At 61.5% G+C, this 23,717-nt stretch overlaps 1 protein-coding gene across 1 annotated transcript in view; it reads right to left on the bottom strand.

Annotated features, from left to right (window-relative positions):
- IGFN1 (immunoglobulin like and fibronectin type III domain containing 1) overlaps positions 1-22,871 on the bottom strand; it is a 28,662-nt gene extending 5,791 nt beyond the window's left edge. The window contains 19 exon segments of the mRNA XM_064477311.1: positions 18-320; positions 1,719-1,847; positions 2,622-2,795; positions 3,307-3,606; positions 4,157-4,456; positions 4,798-4,939; positions 5,617-5,741; positions 6,229-7,264; positions 7,266-12,601; positions 13,276-13,548; positions 14,632-14,800; positions 16,641-16,754; positions 17,423-17,597; positions 18,104-18,149; positions 18,404-18,448; positions 20,136-20,235; positions 21,035-21,174; positions 22,146-22,268; positions 22,722-22,871. Coding sequence (XP_064333381.1) covers positions 18-320; positions 1,719-1,847; positions 2,622-2,795; positions 3,307-3,606; positions 4,157-4,456; positions 4,798-4,939; positions 5,617-5,741; positions 6,229-7,264; positions 7,266-12,601; positions 13,276-13,548; positions 14,632-14,800; positions 16,641-16,754; positions 17,423-17,597; positions 18,104-18,149; positions 18,404-18,448; positions 20,136-20,235; positions 21,035-21,174; positions 22,146-22,268; positions 22,722-22,728 — 9,037 coding nt within the window. The 5' untranslated portion in view covers positions 22,729-22,871.
- Positions 22,872-23,717: the final 846 nt, after the last annotated feature.

Below are 23,717 nucleotides of genomic sequence, written 5' to 3'. Positions count from 1 at the left end.
AGGGAGGTGGCACTCACCAGTAACAGGCATGGCCTGCACTACGGTGTCCAGGGTCATGGGCTGGCCGCGGCCCCCGTCATTAACTGCTGTCACCCGCACGAAGTAGCCCTCTCGGGGCCGAAGCCCTCGGGCTGTGTAGGTGGGTCCAGGCACGGTGCCCATGTGGCACGGGCTCCACTGAAGGCTGTCCGAGCCGCACAGCTCCACCACGTAGCCCTGGGCTTCATCTCCATCCTGTGTGTCCGGCCGGGCCCAGCTCAGGGTGATGCTGGTGTGGGACGTGTCTATGACCTGGAGATCCCTCACAGGCCCAGGGGGTCCTGCCGGGCACCGCGGGTGTTGGGAGTGGCGCCGAGAGGCCTAGAGCCCCTCTGGACACTCGCTGGTTTCTGTGGGCGGCTGGGGATTCCTTTTACTCAGGGACTGGTCTTGCTCTGGACTTCCCTGATGCACCTGCCTGGACCCAGATCCTTCCTCCGTCCCCAGGATCTTCCGTGGTCTACACCCCCCATCCCAGCTCACCTCCTCCAGGAAGCCTTTCCTAACTCCTTCCACTCATTTGCCAGCCTGCCAGCCCCCTTCCCCTAACTGCCCTTCTGTAATTCCTGAAATCTGGGATTTTAGCTGATGAGTCAGTAAGTCCTTAGGTTCGAAGATCCTTGAAGACTAGAATTCTGTATCTTTTTGTCCTGAGCTGTAAGCTCCTAGCCTAGACTGCCTTGTGGGCACTCAGTCCATACTTTGTGCTCTTTACCTTAGAATGGCAACGATCGCTGTGCAGCCCCCCCCCCTCCGAGGGCTCAGGACAGAGGGCTGATGTGTGTAAATGGCTCTGTACACTGCACAGGGTCCAGGGCTCTGGGCTCCAAACCTGGGGATCCACCTGCCCGGCCCCCAGGCCCCCGGGTCTCTCCAGGGCCCACGGCCTCTTCCCCAGGGCCTGGCTGACATGGGAGGACACCCCCAGGCTGGTTCATGAGGCCCAGGAATGGGCTGCATCCCCACCCCTGAGTGACTGGCTGGTCACTCAGGCAGAGAGGAGGGGTGCACGGAGCCCCATTTGCCTTGGAGGGAGGCTTTGATAGGTGTGTTTGTGGAAAGGTATTCTCTGCTCACATTTGGGAAATTTGGATCAAACAAAATTGGGGAGGTTTCTTTACTGTAGGACCTGTCAGGGCCGTGTTGACCGCGGACCTCCTCTGCTGTCCCTGCTGCCCTCGCCACACCTGCGGTGCCTCTGGGTGCCTGGTGTTCCCCAGACAATGGACAGGGCGGTGCTGCTCTAAACCAGAAGTTCCTGAAGGATTCACCTGGGTCTCGGCACGATGCCAGCCCCCGGCAGGTGACGAGCAGTCACTCCGTGGACACAGAATGGGTGGTGAGGCTCTCCCATGACACCCCTCCCCGTGGGGTGACGACCTCTCACTGGGGTGAGTGGATGCTCCCAGGACTGGGACCGAGTGAGTGGAGTCATCTAGGGAGGGGCGCTTGGAATTCCCACTGTGGGGCCCCCGGCCTGTCTGATCTCAGTGTAGGGGCTGAAACCTCCCCGGGCCCCTAAGCTATGCTGCAGGGCCCTTCCACATTTACCTCGCAGCCCTCCTGACGCTTCCTCAGGGACTGGTCCTGGCCGGGGGCCTCCCGTCCCCTCCCACTGGCTTAGAGCTGTCCCCGGCTCACACCACCACCGCCCTCTCCTGGGTGGGCGCTCCACTCACTCATGGGGTCCCGAGCGAAGACGGCCTCTGATGGGGGCCCAGGCTGTCCGAGGCCAGAGGGAGCCACGGCCGTGACCCGGAACTCGTACTGACAGCCCTGCCGCAGGTCCGCCACCGTCCACTTCTTCTCTGTGGAAGGAGCACCACGTCAGTCCCGCCCTGGTGGGGCCGGCGTGGCTCTGTTCTCTGCACGGGGAGAGGGCTGCCACCCAGGGTCTCAGGGCTGGGATCCCTGTCTGGCTCTGCCACGGACTTGCTGGGATGTCTCGGGCAAGCGCCTTAATCCCTCTGGCTCTCTCTGCCCTAGAGCTGTTGGAAGAGCGCCCCCAGTCCCCTTCCCTCTTTGCGGAGATGTGAGGCCATGAGAGGCCCCGCCCGGCGCCCGCCCAGCCTGCCCGGCGCCCGAGCCCCTTCTTTCTCCTGCTAACCTGGACTTGGGCTTTTCTGAGTTTGTTCTGGTCTCAGAAGGTGGTTCCTTGGGATCTACATAGTGGGGCAGGGACACCCCCCTCCCCTAGTGTATGGACAAGGAAGCTCAGATTAGGCAGAAGAGGGAGCTGCCCGGGGTGGAGGAGAGGGTCCAGGGGTTCCCTGGCTTCCATCCTGGGACTGTGTTAAACCAGGGTCTCCCACCCCCGCTGTCACTGACATTCTTGTGCGGGGAGAGGCGGGGGTTGCCGCCCCCCGTGTTGGGGGATGGGCCACTGCATCCCGGCCCCTTCACATGAGAGGCCACCCCCATCTTTCTGGTCTTCGGTAAGCCCAGAATTGCTGCACACTGCTGAATGCCCCCGGGGCGCATCAGCGCAGGCGAGACCCCTGTACTAGAGTGATCTGGCTCATGCTTTCAGGGGGACCCGAGCCGCAGTCCAGGGAGGCCCTGGAGGCCGTGGTGAGGCTCACCAGGCACCGGTTGCTGGTTCACGGCCGTCCAGGTGTTACTTCCCTTCTTGCGTTTCTCGATGAGGTAGCCCAGGATGTGGGAGCTGCCTGGGCCCCGCGGCGCCGTCCACGACAGTGTGATGCTCTGGCTGGAGGCTGACAGGATGGCCGGTGGGGACGGGGGCCCGGGAAGAGCTGGGGGCAGAGAAGGTGCTGGTCGGCCTGAGGCTGGGTGAGGCGCCAGCTCCCAGGGAGGTCCTGGGGAGGAGCGGGCTGGCTACACACGGTCCCTTCCTGGGCAGTGTCAGGGGCCTGAGCCGGCCTGCAGTTTGGGGGCAGGAGTGACAGAAACAGGGAAGCACGTGGCCAGGGGTCTAGGGCCCACCCTGAGGTCCCTCAGCCCGGTCCCCTAGGAGACACTCCAGCCGGGGTCATCTGCTGGAGGATGATGCCAGGCCCACCCAGGGTCCTGAGAGAGTGGCTCCGCTGGTCCGCCGCCACCCCACGGAGCCACAGCCGGGAGGAGGCCCCACGCGTCAGGCCGGCTGCTCCGGCCGCCGGGGCCCGGTGGGGCTGGGGTAAGGCGTCTCACGGTGCCCTCCGACGGGCGGCCTCGAGTCGCGCAGCCTCTCGGCAGACCAGCCTGGCCTCCGGGCACCGTGGGGGGCCCCGCAGTGCCCTTGCCCCTGTCCCAGCCTGTGCTCACCCTCGGGAGCCACCAGCACCTCCTCGGACTGCAGGGCCTCCCCGGGCCCCTCCGCCGTCACAGCCCGCACGCGGAAGGTGTACTTCTTGCCCTGCTCCGCGTGGATGTCCGTGAATGTGGTGCTGTCTGCTGGGGTCTCGCCCAGCTTCAGCCAAGTGCTCCGGCCGGCCTGCTGCCTCTCTACCACGTAGTGCTCTAGGGCCTGGCCCCCGTCGTCCCTTGGGGGCTGCCAGCGGAGGCAGACGCCAGCCCCGTGGCAATCTTGTACTTCCAGGGGGCCCTGCGGGGGCTGGGGCTTGTCTGGGGACCCCCGAGAGGAGGAGAAAGAGATGGGGTCAGAGGAGCCACAGAGAAGCAATGCTTGACTCCCCCATCAGTGGACGAGCCTGCCCGGGGGTAGAGGCCTAGATGGGCATTACCTAGAGGCGACCCTGGTCTCCACCGCTGACTCATGCCCCGCTTCTCCAGCCAGGGTGGGGTTGATGAGGAATACACCAGCCCCGAGCCCAGGCCCACCACACAGGCAGTCCCCTCTGGCCACAGGCAGCCCCACCTCACTGGCTCAGCTCAGGGCTGGGTCCCACCACCCACCCCGGTGACCGCCCCAGGGCCTGGTGTGTTAGCTGCAGGGAAATCTCCCCGTGGCAGGAGCCTGGCCCTTTATCTATCTAAACTACCTCTTCCTACCCAGTCTGGAGAGAGGCGGGGAGGCAGGGATATGTCTGGATCTTAAACAGCATGCAGGTGAGGGTCAGAGCCAGGGACCGCCCCCCATCCAGGGCCTGCCTCACTGCTGGGGAGGGCTTGGCCCGGGCTGGGAATGGGGCTAGAAACGGGGTTGGGCTGGCACCTAGGACTTGCAGGGTGAGCTCGGCCTGCACAGAGCCGCCCTCGCTCCTCAGCGTCACGCTGTACTGGCCTCGGTCCTTCCTGTCGGCGCTGGGGAGGCACAGCCGTGTGAAGCTGTCCCCCACGACCACCTGGGCCCCTCTGCTGTCGCCGCCTGCCACCTCAGCCCCGTCCTTCCTCCAGGTGGCCTGAACCGGGAGGCGGCTCTGGAAGGGGACCTTCATGGTCGCTGGCTTCCCCGCCTTGACCACCAGTGGCTCCCTCAGCTTCTCTGTCACGTCTGGAGCGATGATCGGGGGGTCTGGCAAGAGGATGGGGCACGAGAGTCGGAGACGGCTGGCAGCGGGTGCCTGGGGGTGGGGATGGAGGGGCCCAGAGGAGGAAGCCCCCTCCCCACCTCATAAGGACTGACAAGGGGAGCCCAGGGGCTTCGTCTGCAGCAGGAGGGGCCAGGGCTGGGCCTTCCCGAGGACGTGCAGACGACGGGTGGGGAGCGTTCGGGCTGCTTTTAAAACCACCCCCTCAGACTGAGGGTGCCATCTGACACGGGCTGCAGGCCTAAGACACATTCAGGGTTTAGAAGTGGAGGATGTTGCCTGGCAAAGAGGCCACCTGGCAGGACAGGGCAGGGCTTGGCCTTACCGCGGACGGTCAGTGTGGCCTCACTCTGCTGGTTGCCGGCCACGAAGGAGTACCTCCCGGCCTGGGTCCCCTGCACGTGGGCGATGAGGAGCCTGTGCGCGAGCCCATCCTGCTCAAAGATGACTCCGTCCTGGGTGCTGAGCTGTTACAAGGACACAGAGGAGCTGGTCATCCCACCCCGTCCAGCTGCTCCTGCCACCAGCCTGGGCCTTTACTGATGCAATTGAGGGAAAGGACTGACCGCTCATCATGTGTCAGGCTGGTGCCAACCACCACCCCCCTGGCCTGTGTTCAGTGCCTCATTAATGGTTCCAGTGACCTGATGAAGCAGGTACTGAGTCGACCCATTTCACAGATGGGGAAACCAGAGGCCATGTCAGTGGTTAATGGCCGAGCTGGGGTCAGCCAGGTCCAGCTGTGCTCTGAAGCACTGTGATGTACACCCTCCTGAGATGACGACTAGAAGGGGGCTGCTCAGAGAGAGAAGAGCCCGTCTGGCTGGGCTGAGAAGATGGCATTTGTACAGGACCTTGAAGGACAGGTAGAGCTCAGTGGGGGCTGGGACAGGAAGGCAGTTTGGATGGTAGAGGGTGGGCAAGGGGTGTGTTTAAGGAGGAGTGAGTGGGGTACCCACCCATTTTAAAATCCACTTTTTATTTTAAGCACACCAAGTTGTTGGCTATTTAAGCTTCTCCCTGAGTAGGTGTGTTGGTACAACAAGGAATGAAAGCTCTTTGTTGCAAAGCCCCTCCCCTCCCCTCCCCTCCTCTGCTTCACCATCCCAGCCCGCAAACTGGTCCGTGAAGCCGGGGGCAGTACCTTGACACCATCCTTAAACCAGGCTCCAGGCCCCAGGTCACGGGTGAGGGTGCAGGAGAGCACGGCGTCCTCCCCCTGCTGCACCTCCGTGTCAGCCAGGCCCTGGGAGAAGTGGCCTGCGGTGCCTGGGGAGACACAGGGGAGAGTCGGGGCCAGGCACTCAGGGATTCCCCATGGCCCAGCCTCCTAGGCCACGGCCTGTGCAGCACCCTGGGAGGCCATATGTCCTGCCACCTGGGCTCAGCCAGTGCCAGCAGGGCCAGACCGCCCATTTTTCTCTGCAGGGCCTAGGCTGGTACTGGAGATCTGGGGTGCAAGGTAAGTGACGGGCCTTGGAGTCACACAGATGGAAGTCTGGGTAACCCTCGGAGAGTTAGTTCAACAACTCAGTGCTTTGGACATAGGGTATCAAGACAGACAGACACCCAGGAGGGCGTTGAGCCCCGCAGCCGGGATCCCACCTGCACAGGAGGAAGAGGCTGCTTCCTAAATTGGGAAATGAGCACTGGCAATGGGAAGCACTGATGGGGGCAAACTCCTGGGGCTGGAGGCAGGTTAGGGACCGGCCCAGGCACCCCAGTGTCCAGAGAGTGTCCCTGGAGCGACACCTACCTTGAGCCTCCTCGGAGAAACCACCAGCGCCAGGCTTGTGTCTGGATCTGGGACTGCGGGCGGCATCGCTTCTCTGGCCATGGGCGTCCAATCCGCCCTCTTTGCCGCCTCTCCTGCTGCCAGCATGGCTCGGGGGCTCCCCCGGGCACCCCACGTCCTCTCCTCCAGGCAGCTGCTCCAGGCCTCTCGTTGCTGGTCCAACCTCGACCCTCGACCACGTCTGAGTCCTACTCCTGAATGGGCCGGGCCTCCTTTCTGGCCCACCAGACTCCTCTGCTCCGTGGCCCTCGTGCTCCTTTAGGGCACCTGGACCTTGGGCTCTGTCATCCTCAGCCTCCAGGGATGCCTGCCCCACTAGGGACCCCCTTCCTCCCCTCTGTCCTTTTTCCAGCTGCGAGCCAGGCCCCTGGATCCCCCCTGATCTGTCTGCAGAGTCTTTTCTGCCAAGGAGACCACCTAGGCCCTCCCTGGCTCCCTGGCGCCCCAGACTCCCAGGCTTCTGAGTGGGGTCATTCTCCCCCTCCGCAGAAGCCCCCCTTCTTGGGACACCTGCGTCCCCTGGGCCGCTAGCCCTGCCCCGTCCCAGACCAGAAGCTTTGCCATCCAGAAACCCTGGGCTTTGCCCACCCCAGCCCCCAGAACCCTCAGGCCCTTCACGGGACCCCCCAAAAGTGGCATCTTCCTCTTGCCGGGAGCTTGAAACCCTGGAGCCTGGGGGCCCACCCCTGGCACCCGTGCTGCCTTGGCCAGACCCCTGGTCTTCCCAGCCTGGGCCCCAAGAGTCGCTGATCCCACGCCCATCAGCAGACCCTAGCATTGATTCGCCCATTTTCCTGGGCATCTGGCCGCTGTCTAGACCCTGGCCTGCACCTGCTGAGCCCCCCCACCCTGCCCCAAACCTCCTGCCTCCCAGGGGTGTGGTCTCAAGACCCTGAGGTGCCAACCCACCCTGGCCAGTTGCTGGACCCCCGTCTGCTGCCCCTGGCCCTGCTTCCCAGAAGTCAGGGTCACGCTGGGATTCCAGAGCAGCGGTCCCCTGCCCAGGTCTTGTCCTGCACTGCCCCCGGACCATCAGGAAACCCAGAAGCTCCCACACCCCTTGCACGGCCTGCAGCCCTGCCCTTCTCACTGGGAGCCTCTCTGTTCCCAGGGGACTCTCGGAGCCCAGAGCCCTTCTGCCGCCCTCTGATGCCTGACTGTCCCTCAGAGACAATAGCCCCCAGCGCCTCAGGGCTGCCCGAGGAGCCAGAGGCCCCCAAGCCACTCACAGAGCCCTGCCCATCTAAAAGAGCCTGTGGTCCTCCGTGAGTGCCCTGCATCCCCAGGCCCTTGGGGCCGTCCCCCTGTGCTGTGCCATCAGTGGTGTCCACTGTTCCAGCCTTCCTGGAGCCCAGCCCAGCACCTGCCCCTCCCATAAGCTCCGTCCCACTGCCCCTCTCTGGACCATCCTTGGGGCCTGTGCCACCATAAGACCCCTCCGATGCTGACCAGTATCCTGGCTGGTGCCCCCTGGGTTCTTGACCTCTGGGTCCACCCTCATGTCCCATTCCAGCCAGTGAGTCTGTTACTCCAAACCGCCCTGAACCATCTCTGCAGCCCATCTCACCCCCTGGACCTTTCCCCCCAGATCCTCTCGAGTCTCCCCTATAACCTCCTTTACTCCCTGACCCTATTCCTCTAAGACCCCCTGATCCATCCCTGTAACCTGCCTCACCCCCTGCCCCTACGTCCCCAGAACCCCCTAAACCATCTCTGTAACCTGCCTCATCCCCTGCCCCCATTCCTCTAAGACCCCCTGAACCATCCTTATACCCTGCCTCACCCCCTGACCCCACTTCCCCAGAACCCCCTAAACCATCCCTGTAACCAGCCTCACCCCCTGACCCTATTCCTCTAAGACCCCCCGAACCACCCTTATACCCTGCCTCACCCCCTAACCCCACTTCCCCAGAACCCCCTAAACCATCCCTGTAACCAGCCTCACCCCCTGACCCCATTCCTCTAAGACCCCCTGAACCATCCTTATACCCTGCCTCACCCCCTAACCCCACTTCCCCAGAACCCCCTAAACCATCCCTGTAACCAGCCTCACCCCCTGACCCATCCTTATACCCTGCCTCACCCCCTGACCCCACTTCCCCAGAACCCCCTAAACCATCCCTGTAACCAGCCTCACCCCCTGACCCCATTCCTCTAGGACCCCCCAAACCACACTTATACCCTGCCTCACCCCCTAACCCCACTTCCCCAGAACCCCCTAAACCATCCCTGTAACCAGCCTCACCCCCTGACCCCACTTCCCCAGAACCCCCTAAACCATCCCTGTAACCAGCCTCACCCCATGACCCCATTTCTCTAAGACCCCCCGAACCATCCTTATACCCTGCCTCACCACCTAACCCCACTTCCCCAGAACCCCCTAAACCATCCCTGTAACCAGCCTCACCCCTTGACCCCATTCCTCTAAGATCCCCCGAACCACCCTTATACCCTGCCTCACCCCCTGACCCCACTTCCCCAGAACCCCCTAAACCATCCCTGTAACCAGCCTCACCCCCTGACCCCATTGCTCTAAGACCCCCCGAACCACCCTTATACCCTGCCTCACCCCCTAACCCCACTTCCCCAGAACCCCCTAAACCATCCCTGTAACCAGCCTCACCCCTTGACCCCATTCCTCTAAGACCCCCCGAAACACCCTTATACCCTGCCTCACCCCCTGACCCCACTTCCCCAGAACCCCCTAAACCATCCCTGTAACCAGCCTCACCCCCTGACCCCATTCCTCTAAGACCCCCCGAACCACCCTTATACCCTGCCTCACCCCCTAACCCCACTTCCCCAGAACCCCCTAAACCATCCCTGTAACCAGCCTCACCCCTTGACCCCATTCCTCTAAGACCCCCCGAAACACCCTTATACCCTGCCTCACCCCCTAACCCCACTTCCCCAGAACCCCCTAAACCATCCCTGTAACCAGCCTCACCCCCTGACCCCATTGCTCTAAGACCCCCCGAACCACTCTTATACCCTGCCTCACCCCCTAACCCCACTTCCCCAGAACCCCCTAAACCATCCCTGTAACCAGCTTCACCCCCTGACCCCATTCCTCTAGGACCCCCCAAACCACCCTTATACCCTGCCTCACCCCCTGACCCCACTTCCCCAGAACCCCCTAAACCATCCCTGTAACCAGCCTCACCCCCTGACCCCACTTCCCCAGAACCCCCTAAACCATCCCTGTAACCAGCCTCACCCCCTGACCCCATTCCTCTAAGACCCCCCGAACCACCCTTATACCCTGCCTCACCCCCTAACCCCACTTCCCCAGAACCCCCTAAACCATCCCTGTAACCAGCCTCACCCCTTGACCCCATTCCTCTAAGACCCCCCGAAACACCCTTATACCCTGCCTCACCCCCTAACCCCACTTCCCCAGAACCCCCTAAACCATCCCTGTAACCAGCCTCACCCCCTGACCCCACTTCCCCAGAACCCCCTAAACCATCCCTGTAACCAGCCTCACCCCCTGACCCCATTCCTCTAAGACCCCCTGAACCATCCTTATACCCTGCCTCACCCCCTAACCCCACTTCCCCAGAACCCCCTAAACCATCCCTGTAACCAGCCTCACCCCTTGACCCCATTCCTCTAAGACCCCCCGAACCACCCTTATACCCTGCCTCATCCCCTAACCCCACTTCCCCAGAACCCCCTAAACCATCCCTGTAACCAGCCTCACCCCCTGACCCCACTTCCCCAGAACCCCCTAAACCATCCCTGTAACCAGCCTCACCCCCTGACCCCATTCCTCTAAGACCCCCCGAACCACCCTTATACCCTGCCTCACCCCCTAACCCCACTTCCCCAGAACCCCCTAAACCATCCCTGTAACCAGCCTCACCCCCTGACCCCACTTCCCCAGAACCCCCTAAACCATCCCTGTAACCAGCCTCACCCCCTGACCCCATTCCTCTAAGACCCCCCGAACCACCCTTATACCCTGCCTCACCCCCTGACCCCACTTCCCCAGAACCCCCTAAACCATCCCTGTAACCAGCCTCACCGCTTGACCCCATTCCTCTAGGACCCCCCGAACCACCCTTATACCCTGCCTCACCCCCTAACCCCACTTCCCCAGAACCCCCTAAACCATCCCTGTAACCAGCCTCACCCCCTGACCCCACTTCCCCAGAACCCCCTAAACCATCCCTGTAACCAGCCTCACCCCCTGACCCCATTCCTCTAAGACCCCCCGAACCACCCTTATACCCTGCCTCACCCCCTAACCCCACTTCCCCAGAACCCCCTAAACCATCCCTGTAACCAGCCTCACCCCCTGACCCCACTTCCCCAGAACCCCCTAAACCATCCCTGTAACCAGCCTCACCCCCTGACCCCATTCCTCTAAGACCCCCCGAACCACCCTTATACCCTGCCTCACCCCCTGACCCCACTTCCCCAGAACCCCCTAAGCCATCCCTGTAACCAGCCTCACCCCCTGACCCCACTTCCCCAGAACCCCCTAAACCATCCCTGTAACCAGCCTCACCCCCTGACCCCATCCCTCTGAGACCCCCCGAACCATCTCTAAAACCTGCTTCACTGCTTGGCTCCCTCCCCTCAGGCCCAAGACCCCTTGACCTTCCTCCATAAGCTGTTTCGCCTCCTATTTGCTGAGGTCCTGGAATTCCTGATCCATCCCCATAACCCAGCACTTTGCCTGACCCAGAAGCCCCCCAGCTCACGGAAGGCGTCCCAGCGTGAGAAGCCAGTGCCTTGGGGAGCCTGGCATCGTCCCGGTAGCCAGAGCCCGCTCTAGAGGCCCCGTCCCCATCACTCACTCTACCTGCTGTGCTCAGAGGCCCTGGGCCCCCAGGGCCGTCTTTGTGGCCTCCTTCTCTGGAGGCTCCGAGGCCCCCGTGATCTGCATCCCGACTCCAAGGCCGTCCTCTTCTAGAGCCCCCTGGTTCAGCTCCTGCATGCCCATGGCCCTCCCCAGCAGTCCCCACAGTGACAGGGGACCCGAGGCCACCTCTACCCACAGAGCCTGCTGTCCCGGGACTCCCCAGACCACCATCGGGACGATGCCCTCGCACAGGGCTGGTGTCCCCCCCGCCTCCGGATACAGCCCTGGCCCCTGCACGCAGCCCAGCTTCACCCTCCGGCCCTCCGTCAGGGCCACCTGAGCCACTCTGGAGACTGGAAAGTCCCTCAGACCCGCTTCTGCCAGGACCGTAACCATCCTGGTTTCCAGGCCACATTCCTCCGAGCACCAGCGACCCATGCCTGTAACCAGAGCCCTTGTCAGATTCTGTCCCCCCAGGCGCCCCGGAGGCCACTTGCCAACCAGCAGGACCAGATCCCACTCCTCCTGGCCCCCCTGAGCCATCACCAGCTGTCCAGGCTTGAGAATGCTGGGGGCTTCTAGAATCTTCCCCAGCCTCACCAGAGGCCCCTGCCGTCTCCCGGCCTGCCCTTCCCCTGAGCCCCTGTAGGCCCATTTCCCAGCCCTTGGGAGCCCCTGGGCCCCCAGCACCTGCCTCCTGCAGTGAGCCCTCCCAGCCACTGCCTCCAGCTTCCCCCAGGCCAGTCCCGCTGCCCCAGGCTGCCCTCGAGGCTCCTCTGCCCACTTTCCCGCTCAGACTACCCCTTCCCTCCATCTCATCCAGGCTGTCCCCCTGCAGAATCCTCTCCGTCCCTTCCCCTCCTGACCAAGACCCCAAGGGATCAGCCTGGGATCCCCGCAGGGCCTGCGCTCCCATCCCAGGTCCCAGCTGAGCGCCCCAGGGCCGCTCCAGGCCATGCCCATCCAGTCGGCTCCCATGGTCCTGTCTGGGCTCCTTCCCTTCCCCGCTGTGCCCCCGTCCTCCCACCTGAGGATGCCCAGACCCTGCCTCCCAGCTTTCCGCCATGCCAGCATATCTGTCCCCTTCTCTGTCTCTGCTAGCATCTTGCTGCTGCCCTTCCGGGAGGCCCAGCCCTGATCCCAGGCCCTCCCTCTGCAGACGGGGAGCCCCTGGAAGGCTCCCGGCCCCACCTTCCTCTCTATGGAGCTGATCTTCCCTAAGAGGAGTGACTCTGCCCTCTTCTTCCAGGAAGCCCTCTCTTGCCTGCCCAGGGCCCCAGGCTGAGTCAGCTGCCTCCTCGACCTCCATCAGGGAGAAGCCGTGCCCACCCAGGCCACCTCTGTCTGGGCTGGCTGTGCGCCCGGACGCCAGCCTGGGTGCCTGGAGGGAGACCCCCATGGGGTCGTGCTCTCTGGGTCTCCCCTCCTCGCCTTGGACGCTCCTGGAATCTTCTGGGGTCTGGGCTCCCTGTGCCTGCAGCTGGCGGTCAGCGCTTGCGGCCAGAAGGCTTTTATCCTTCCCAGCTTTGGTGAGAGGTCAGCGCCCCCAGAGAGAGACAAGAGAAAATACCTGTTAAGTCAGGCCAAGGCACCTCTGGCCTTGTGTGACCCTCGGTTTCCCCGGGAGAGAAGCAAGCTGTCTCTGGAGGTGGCCAGACTGCGCCAGCTCCTTGGTGGGTGAAGCCCACCACCACTGCCCTTGTCCTGAACCTGCAGTTCACCCCACCCCCCGCCAGGTGGTTGGTGAGGGCTTAAGGAGAAAATACAGAAACCAAAAGTCATTTGCAACAAGCAATTGCATGGTTTTTAAAAATCAGCTTGCCCCACTGCCTGGCTTACAAATGTCCAACTGATTTATAGTTTCCTGGGGTCACCTTGAACCGAGAACCCTAGGAGTGTAAGTTTTCTTCGGCCTGACCCGGGGTTTCCCATCCATCCTGGACCTGGGCACTGTCCCACGCCCCCCGGAGTAATCTGAGGCCCGGTGGCACGGACACGCTGTGCAGGGGTGGGCTGGCCGTGAGGAGCCGGCACTGCAGTGGGACAGGATTAGATCCAAGGAGCCTTCCTTGCTCTCTGAGAGTGAAGGAGTCACCAAATCAAGGGACTGACAACAGAAGCCGCCGCCCTGGCCTTCCTCCACCCTCCGCAGCCCCGAGGCCTGGCCTTGGCAGAGAAGGCCACGGCGGCCTGCTCACCTTCAACCACCAGCCAGGCGCTGGAGGCGTGGAGCTTGGTGCCCAGGGAATAGAGGCCCATGTCTGCGAAGCGGGCGCCTCTCACCACCAGCCGGTGGGTCAGGCCATCAGAGGACACGAACACCTCGTACTTGTCACTGAGCCGGAGCGGCCGGTGCTGGAAACTCCAGGCGGCGCTGGGGCAGGGGCTGGAGAGCGTGCACTCGAAGACCGCATCGCCGTGCTCCTCACAGCGGGCGTCCGCCAGCGGAACCACCACTCTGAGGGGGATGTCTGTGGGGGGAGCAGGACCGGGGGGTCAGCCGGGTGGCAGGACACCGTGTGACCTGACACAGCGGGGCTGGGAGCTCAGAATCCCTGGCTCAGACCAGCTTAGCCACAGGTCCCTGTGTCACCTTGGACAGGTCACTCCTCACCCCAGGTATCAATTTCCCACACATAAAATGAGGAGTTATAATTAGGTTATGAAGAGTGAGCCTCTGGGCCTGGAAGCCTGTCGTTCTAAATCTGAACGTTCTATCTGGGGGCCAGGTAGGCACAGGAAGGAAGCCAGCGCTCTGAGCACAGGGCTTCACATCTGTCGTCTGGTTAATCCTCACCAGCACTCGGGGCAGGTGTGAGTGTTTCCCTTTCACAGGTAAGAAAATGGAGGCTTTCAAAGTTAAGCAGCTTGCCCCAGTCTTGCCCAGCTAAGAGGTGGTCCAGCTGGAATTCGCCCCTGGGGCTGGCTGGCCCCAAAGCCCCTGTTCCTTTCCCCACATCAAGCTGTTTCCAGGCATTTCAAAGCGCCGTCCTGCAGCCAGGCCTGCTGGAGGTCTCCCCTCTCCCTCTTCCTCAGCCTTGACTGAGCCGAGTTCTTCATCTGCCTTCGGGAAGCGCTCCCCACCCCCCACCCGCCTCTCCTCCCTCCAAGGCCCTGGGGCTGGCAGGTGCTGGGGGCGGGGCTTGGAGCAGAAGGGGCGGGGCGGCAGGGGGGGATGGGGCCTGCACGGGCACCAGGGTGCCCGACCCAGTGGACACTCTTGCTGGTGGGTTGTGGGAGAGCAGGCCCCACGCTGGCGAGGAGTGAGGCTCTAGAAGTTGTGGAATTAGTTGGATTTGGCCTGAGAGTGAAGGGTTTTTGCAGGTGGTCTGTGACCCAGGTGCTCTCCGTCTGAGACAGACTCGGTGGAGCCCAGCCCAGCACCAAGGAGCACGGACCTCGGACCAAGACTTGGAAAAGGAATCATCACAATCTAGCCATCTGGGTACGTGTTCCTCTCCCCGACTGCAAGGGGGCCAGGCCACGTTCTCCCCCCACCTCCATGGCATTGACACGAGCCCCTCACTCAGGCTCCTGCCGGGCAGACCACTCACCGCTGGCCTCCAGCTCCGTGGAGAAGACCTCAGCATCCTCCACCCTAACCTGGTAAATGCCAGCGTCCTCAGGCCGTAGGTCCCGGATCTGGAATTGGTAGTGCCTCCCCAGATGCCGCAGACAGTGCTTGGTCTGGTTGTCGAAGCCATAGGGGACCATCTTGCCATCCTGAGGCCGGGAGAGGAGAGGCGACCAGGGCCTCCGTGAGTCTGCAGCGCCTCCTGCCCCCATCCTACCTGCCCACAGGCAGCAGTCTTCCCCACTGGCCCAGGCACTGAACAACACTGCCTGAACCGTGGAGGGGCGGGGCGCTGGGGGCGGGGAGCAGGGCCCTGAGCGTGCAGTGGAGGGAAATAAATGCTGTAGGAATATCCATGACTCTCACCCAGGAGGAAGTAATCTGCCAGCGTTATGCAAGAGACACCGGAGATCGCTGAGCCGGCAGCCGGAGTGGAGCTGCTACCCAGCGGCCCTGAGAGGTTAGCGGGGGCAGGGAGGCGGCAGCAGTGGCCAGGGGGCCCGGCGCTTCCACTCATGAGGAGCAAGCGAACTACCCGCCACCTTCAAGGCGCCGCACTCCCAGCAGTCTGCACACACCCACTTTAGCTGAGCCGGGACAGACCGGCTTCTTGCTGAATACGGACAGATGGTCCCTGACTTAACGATGGTTTAGCTTGTGCTGTTTTGACTTTACGACGGTGCGAAAGCGATACACATTCAGTAGAAACCGTACTTGGAGTCTGGAATTTCGGTCTTTCCCAGGCTAGCGGTCGTGGCGCTGGGCAGCCTCAGCCCCAGCCCCGGTCAGCCCCACGCTCACGGGCAAACCACCGATGGACGTGGAACCGCTCCGTACCAGACAACCGCCTGGTTTCCACTTTCGGTGTGGTAATCAATAAATTCCAGGAGACACTCAACTCTATGATGAAGCAGGCTTTCTGTTGGGCGACTCTGCCCAGCACAGGCTAATGTGAGTGCTCCGAGCGCGGCGACGGTCACTAGGCTGAGCTATGGGGTTTGGTAGACTAGGTGTATTGAATGTAGTTTTGACTTACAAAGGGTTTCTCAGGATGTACCCCCACCGTAGGTCGAGGAAGATCTGTATTAACGATAGCTAACACTTAGCTGCCTGCTGTGTGCCCGGTGCTGTTTGAGGGACCTGGGACACATCAGTGAATAAAACAGAGTCCTGCCCTCCGGGAGCTACAGTTCTACGGGGAGACAGGGAAATAGCAAAAGTCATGAGTAAGTGCATAATACAACGTGTGTCAGACAGAGATGAAGCTGGGGGATGAAGAGAGAGGAAGGAGGCTGTGGGTCCAGAAGTGCCGGGATGGCACGGGGGCACAACAGCCCTGCACGAGTGTCTGGGAAGTGAGTCAGCCACGTGGACGTCGGGGCAGAGCGGGGCAGCAGAGGGAGCAGCTAGAGCAAGGGAGTGGGGATGGGGATGGGGGCGCAGTGTGGCAAGGCGGGGACTGAGGGGAGGAGCGAATCAGGCATTTCTCATTTCTCATCTCCATACTCCAGGAGATAGGACCTGTGTCATCCTCATGTCCCCTACCAGGGTGCCGAGGCACAGGGAAGGTGAGCATTTTGCTGAGGTCACACAGCCAGGAAGTGGTGCAACCTGGATGAGTCCGACCACAGGACAGCGTTATACTTTGCTGCTGCCCTCCCCCACCCCGGACCCCTTCCCGTCCCCCACCTGGCTGACATGTAATGACCCCTGGAGCCCATGCAGGGCCGTGTCTCGAGAGACAGCTCAGGTGGTAAAGGTGCACTTCTCAGAACCCTCTTTTGACTCCGTGCCCTGGCTGGAGAGCCTAGCTGCTCAGTGAGAGGTCGGAGGTCTCTGTGGACTGCCTTCACCAGGGTTTGACCTGACCCCAAGCAGGAACTTGCTGGGAGGCAGGGCTCACCTCCCGTGTTCTCTGCTGCCCCCACAGTTCCTCTCCCGGACCAGCAGCAGCCCTGTCAGAGCCCCCCGTGGCCCCTCCAGCCTCACCTTATAGAGGTAAATCTTGCTCTTGGGACTCTTGAGATCCAGCTCCAGGTCAAATATCGCGACGCCCTCCTTGTTAACTGTGATGTGTCTCAGGTTGAGGATGGCATTGAGGTACTGGGGAAGACAGACCCACCAGGCGAGCCCTCTGAGTGCCCTCTTCCAATCCTCAGCCCCCAGCCCCCAGCAGCCCTGCTGAGCAGCATGTGCCTGGTTTACACGGGGGAGGCGGGTCCGGCGTCAAAGCAGGTGGGAGAGCCCGGATGAGGGAAGCCAAGCCCCTGGGTGGGAGGTTGGATGAACCACCTTCAAGCTGATAACATTGCTATTTTCGGGATAATGAAAACAAGCTGTTTTGTGTTTCCAGGGGAAAAGAAAATTAGACTTTTACTATGGTTAGATTAGACACAGGGAAGAACTCCCTACACAGTGTGTCAGAGGCTGGAGCTCCCTTCTCTGGAAGCCTTTAGAAATGACAGGTACCCAAGGTCGGGTGACTGTGATGGACAATGACGATGATGGTGGCAGCGGCCAGGAAGCCTTTATTAGGCTAAGTGCGCTAAGTACATCCTCTTATTCAACCTCTCGATTACCCTACCCAGCGGGTACCTGTAACATCCATCTCACAAGTAAGGAAACCACAACCTGGAGGCCCTAACTTTTCCAAAGCCCCAGATTTTAGGAAGTATCGGAACCAGGACGTGGGTCCTTAGCGGACACGACGCTGGGCTCCAGCCGCGAGCGCCTCCCCCCAGGTGCAGGTGCGGCGCGGGCGGGGCAGGTACCGGTGCCAGCTTCTCCTCTCGCTCCTTGTGCATCTGCTGCAGCCGGCGCAGCATGCCGCGGAAGTCCACGATGCCGTACTTGAGGCAGATCTTCTCATAGTCCTTCCGGTCCGCCGTCATCAGCAGCTGCCACACCTGCTCCAGGTCCACCTTCTCGTGGACGGGAGACGGGGCCCTGGGGAGCGGGGTCGGCAGGTCAGAGGAAGCGGGGCCCTAGGAGCTTCTCACCCGGGCCTGGCGCCCCCAGGGGTGGTGGGGAGCTGCCCCTCTGCGTTGGAAGAAAGGGGCACAAAGACTGACCACTGCGGGGTCTGGAAGGACCCAGAGATGGGCGGGGTGGGCCTAACCACAAAGCCCCTGCTTTCCCAGGAGAGACTCCTGGATCTCAGGGCAAGGTGTCTTTGGGGGGAAGTTGTTCTGTTGCTCTAAAAATTTTTTTGAATTGCTGTTCTAGTGAAGTACCCCATTTTACAGATGAATAAGTCAGGACCTAGGGAGGGGAAATGATTAAGTTGAGGATACAGAGCTTAAAAGTGGAGAGCTGGATCCCGAGCTCCAGCCCAGTTCCTCCCATCCACCACCAGAAGTCAGCTCCCCAGCATGTGTTGGGGGTGGAGGAGAAGGGAGCCCAGCGTACAGCGGGGGGGCCTCCCAACTCCCCACAGACAGGCCCAGACCCACCTCTTTTTCAGCATCTTCCGGAAATCCATCAGCTCCTTCTTGAGGTCTAGAAAAGGAAGAGGAGTGAGGCCCCCGTCCCAGGGTGGGATTCCTCGGGGCTAACGCAGGGTGGGTTGAGAAGGGGCTGGAGGGAGGGCCCGAAGTCCATGGCTGATGGCCGAGCTTTTGAAAGGGGAGCTCCTGTGGGCGGGTGGTGGCCCGTGAAGCACCTGTGAGGGCTTGGCCAGGTGGGGAGCACCCGGCAGGGAGCAGCCCATCCCCCCAACGACCACACAGAGATTTCTGACAGCCTCTACCTACCCTCTTGGGGCTCCTTTTGCCTCTTCCGATTCTTCCGAAAGCCAACTGGAGCATCGGGAGGAAAGGAGGGCGTGAATGTGGACAGCCAGGAAAAGAAGCAGAACACATCGATGGTCTCTGAGAGCCCACTGAGTCTGGGCGCTGACCGCCCCACGCCCCTCTAAGGCCAGCGTGGCCCAGCAAGAGGGAGCACAGGGCCAAGGGTCTGTCCACCGTAAGCTCTGGTCCCCCAGAGTGTGCCCACAGAGGGGCTGACCTGATCACCATCTCATGTTGGGGTGGCACACTCCCATGTCTACAGGGCCGGAGGGTTGTGTGAATGGGGGGAGTGACCGCTGATGACCACAAGCTGACTGGCATCTGAAGGGGCAGCTGCCCTTCCCCCCACCTGAGAGCTCCCACTTCAGGGCATAGGCCCGCCATCACCAGACATGACCCCCGCAGAGGCTGGAAGGCTGCCCACTGGCCTTTCTGGCTTCCCTGGCAACTGGGAGTGGCCCTGTGACACTGTTCTGGCCAATGAGGTGTGAAAAGAGTGTCTGTGGAAGTGTCTGCTTCCTTCCTTTTTTATTTTTAAAAATCATATGTTCACATTTTGTAAAAGAGCAAAAATAACTAAAATAAATGGATATTGTAAATCATGGTCTCATTTCAGAACCCTATTTTGCCACAGACGACCCGTTTGACTTTTGCGTTGGTTTCCTTCAGGAGACAAAGTGCACGTGCTTCTGTCTCCAGGAGGAAGTTCCCTAACATAGTTTTCCTAAAACCTTGAAACTTTTGCTGAAGAACAAAGAAGGATTTGCTTTGTACAGAACAATATGAGTTTCATGCTCCTTCTGGGAAACGGCACCTGCTGGAGCTGCATCTATTTTTTCAGTTGTAAGTTTCTTTTTTTATTGAAGGATAATTGATGTACAATTTTATATTAGCCTCTGCTTTCTTGATAAAAGGGCCAGATATACCTGGGGGTGCTTCTCTGCCTCTTCTGCTTGAATGTGGGTTCAGTTTGGGTCTGCTGCAGTTGTCCCGTGAAGACAAGGTTCAGAACCAACCCCTAAATGCAGCAGAGCCGTGGGACGGAGAGGGTCTGGCTGTCCAGCAACAGCCCCGACCGTGGCTGGAACCCTGGGCGAACCCCAGGACCTGTTCCCACAGCTGGTGGCTTTGCTTCTTGGGCTACTTGGAGGAGGGATCCTATTACTTGTGGGCAAAAGTGTAACCAATTGAGAGAGAAGAGCTGCTTTCCAAGAGACGTTTACCTTCAATTACTTGCCGATAATTAATTTAAAATTTTGGAAACACCGTGCAAACCAAAAAAAAAAAAAAAAACAAAAAACAAAAAACCAAAAGCACAACCGATTTGGCCTTTGTGTGCTCTGTTTGTCCCGTCTCATGCAGACCTGCACAAAACAGCCTGTGTGTGGCGGAGACGCTGGGGCCAAGAGAAGGAAACGAAGCCCCCTGAGTCAGCTGGCAAAGCGGGACTGGAAAGTTCCAGGCCCTGACCTCGTTTCTCGGCGCGAAGAGAATATCCTTCAGAGCATCTGCAGGGGGCGCCCGCGAGCGGGAACCCGCTCAACCATGTGCAGCGGGTGCGTGTGGCGGATGAAGCCCACGGCTCCGCAGCGGGCGCGGCTCGACAGCTGTGGCCCTCCCCGCCCCCTGCCCCACCCGCCGCGTGGCCTGATTCCGCTCAGGGCTCTCCCCGGGGGAGAGGGGGCAAGCACACCTTCTATGACCGTGAGCCTCGCCGAGCACATGGCCTCCCCGTACGCGTTCACTGCTGTGCAGCGGTACAGGTCCATGTCGTCACCCGTCAGCTTGTTGATCTGCAGGGAGGCCAAGGGCAGGGGAACAGGGCTAGTCCTCCCCCCTCCTCCGCTCACTGGACATGACTGGGTTATAAGATGAACAAGACACAGCCTTCCCCGGGAAAGCAGAGCCCAGCCCGAACACCTGGATCAGGACAGCGGAGGACAGACCGACTCTGCCGCCAGGGGCAGCGCGGGTGGCAGAGGGATCCGGCTGCACACGGTGAGATGGACCAGGGACTGAACACCGCCCCTGTCCTGCACTGTGGGCCGGCTGCCGGAGCTCACTGAACCGTAGTCCCTTTACGTACGCCGCGAGGCTCATAGTGCCCCCAAAGCAGCGGATGGGCGAGATCGCAGTGCACAGCCCATGCCGGATGACCGGCCCAGGGCTAGCGCACCGCAGGCAATTGGGGACTGGTGTAAATGCTGCCGAGACCGACCAGCGGCGACCGCGCACTACCAGCAGCTCAGGCACCGGCTGGGCACTTTGCATAAACCTTTAGTGCTCATAAAACCCCATAAAGGAGGTGCTGCCATTACCCCCACTGACAGATGTGCCGACAGGAGAACAGAGACGTGAGTGACCTTCCAAGGCCGGGACGCTGGGCCTGGGGCTCTAACACAGGCGCCCGGCTCCAGAGCTCGAGCGCAGTTCCAGGTGTTCTATCAGCTCGCCCGCGCACAGCTGGCTCGGCAGCCTGGAGTCCACTCAGCCCCAGCTGGGGTATATCTTACTCCCCTGGGGACTGGAGACCTTCTAGGGGACAGGAAAGGACAGGCTGAACCCCGTCCAGGGAAGAAACGCAGTTCTTACCTGCAGCACGTGCTCCTTGCTGCCGGGGGTGGACGAGATCTGGTACTTGCTGGAATTACTGAGGTCACCTTTGGAGCACTGCCAGCTCACCTCGGGTCTGGGCTCCCCACAGACCACGGCCCGAAAGATGGCGTTTTTTCCTGTGGAGATTGACGGGTTGGAGGAGGATTGACAATATCTTCCCTGCTGCAGGCACTTCAACTGCCCGTTCCAAGAAGGGGGTCTGGCCTTGGTCCCCGCGACCCCAGGGCTCATCCGATGCAGGGGGGCAGCTGTCTCCAGGCACCCAGAGGTCGGCTCTCACCTGGCTTGCCTGCTCCGAGCCTGGGCTCGCAGAGGGAGCCACACGCAGGTGGAGTGTCTGGGGGATGGGAGAGGGCTGGGGCGGGAGGTGGGGATGAGGGGCCTTACGGACTGTCCCAAGACGGGGAAGGTCGAGCCTTTTGTGGGTCCTGTGTCCACTCTCTAGGGAGAACGGCGACCTCGGAAAGGCCTGGCTGTGATGCCCAAAGGGGCTGGTTCTGAGACGCAGGTTTCCAGCCTCAAGGGAGAGTCTGAACTCTGTCCTTGGCCTGAATGCCTGGGGCTGCCCCCCTCAAGGACCCCCAGACGCCAGCTGGAAACATCTCAGAAGGGAAGGGTTTGGAGTAAAGACCCAAGGGCCCCCCACCCCTGTGGCAAGAGACACAGTTTCTCGTGACTGTCAGGGGGACTTAGATTTACACACATAAGGGGCCAGTATTTTTCTCAGGGGAAATCCGCTGCAGGGACCTGTGTGGTGGAAGGAACACTAACCTGCACCCTCCCGCAGGTCCTGTTCCCAACCCTTCCCTGGGCACCTTGCTCAGGTGGCCTTCTGGAGGGGCTCCTAGCCTGCCTGTGAGCCCCTGGGGCAGGGCGCTCTGGGCGGCCAGGGCAGGGAGCCCCAGTTAGCTCCGTGCTGAAGGTGTCTCTGCAGCAGCTCCCTGGGGGCGGGGGGCACACACAGCCCACCACCCTCCCTGCTCCCCTTCCTTGCTCCCAAGTGCTTATTCCCGGGTGTGCTGGCACCCCTCTGCGGAGGTGTTGGCGCAGGGACCCACCACCCCTCCCACTCCCCTCCGGGTCTCACCCTCCAGGAGAGCCAGGGTGACAGGCTTCTGCTCAAAGTCCGGCAGGCTGCACCCTTCAGGGACGTCCTCCACCAGCTGCCGGATGCTCACCCCCGGCATGGAGGGCTTCTTGAGGGGCTTGCCTGGGGGAGGCGGAAGGAAGGGAGATGGGCCCCCACGCAGTGGAGCACGGGCCTCTCACCCGCGGGGCAGGCTCCCTCGGCTCTCCCACTGTCGGGCAGGACTGGCACCATGGGCAGTGCTTTGGGATTTTCTAGCACAGTGTGGCAGTGGTCTTCCCGCAGTGTGAACACAGCGCCTGGGAAGCGGGCAGGGGTGCCCTGGGGAGACCGTGGGAGTGTCATGGGGGGGAAGCTGGGGAAAAGGGAGTGAAAATGAGTCCTGGGTGGCAACCAGGACCCCTGTGGGGGGCTCTGCACCCTGAGTTCAGGAAAACAAATGGAAACCCAAAGCCGAAACTCAAGAGGCAGAGGGAGGGGTGTGCTCCCAGACTCTGTGGGAGGAACCCCTCCCCTCCTCCCCGCCCGGTGGGGCACAGGTCAGGGCTGGCAGGGAGAAGGGGGCCCCCCTCTCACCTGCCATCCTGCTGGCTCGTCTTTGGCTGCTGAGGAGGGTGACGGATCTGCTGAGAACAGAAGACAGAATTGCTCAGGAAGACCCCACCCCTCCCACGTGCTGGGGCCTCCGCCACTCTGGAGTGGGAGCCGGCTGGAGCTGCCGCCCTGGGAGCCACCTCACCCGGGCGAATGGTGCCTTGGAGTCCCAGAGTTCCCTGGTCCAGGGAAACCAACCTCCCGGAGACCAGGGCGGGGTAGGACTCTGCCCACTTGGCACCTTTTCCGGACAAAAGAAACTGTAGGGCTGAGCCACGAGCTGTGCTGGTGGCCTAGCCTCGTGGTGGGACCCCAGGCCCGGTGGTCACTCAGAGGGTGGGACACAGCCTCTCCCCATGTCAGGAAAGCAAATCCCCAGCGTCAGGATTCTTCTGGCTGTTTAACCACCTGGCCCCTTGACTTCCCCTGGGACGCCTGGCTCCGCCCCCACCTCCGAGATTCCACAGCAGGACCAGCAGCAGTCTGTCTACCCCCAACCCCCATCCAGTCTGGGACCCAGATCACCAGGTCTGCAGGCAAGAATCCCCGACTTGCTGCTTCAAGATCTTCTAAGCCCAGGCTGAAGGGATCTCTATAAATCCATCCGCCTGCCTCCGAAGCCAGTGAGTAATAATGTCAGGTAAACAAGCGGCCTTTCCTAACCACCACCACCATCTCCCCCCAGCTTCCTCTCAATGACATCCATCCATCATGGCCAGTGGGCGTGCCACCAGGGGAGGGAGGTGGGGGCTTGGCTCTGGGCTAGGATGAGAGCCTTGAGGAGACCGGTGGGTTGAGTGGGGAGGGGATGTCTTGAAAGGACTGCCAGCAGGCCCACCCCCTGTGCGACTGGCCCGCGGCCAAGGGGTTCCACTTGGGGGACGCCACTTCCTGCCCAAGAGCCCTCAATATAGAATCACACGACAAGGCACATTCCTCCCTCCAAGTGACTCTCTTCCATTTCACAACTGCCCACCC

Source organism: Camelus dromedarius, chromosome 21 (genome assembly GCF_036321535.1).
Source record: "Camelus dromedarius isolate mCamDro1 chromosome 21, mCamDro1.pat, whole genome shotgun sequence".
Taxonomy (NCBI): Eukaryota; Metazoa; Chordata; class Mammalia; order Artiodactyla; family Camelidae; genus Camelus; species Camelus dromedarius.
Note: the sequence above shows the minus strand (reverse complement) of the source record. Positions and strands in the feature narration are given on the sequence as shown.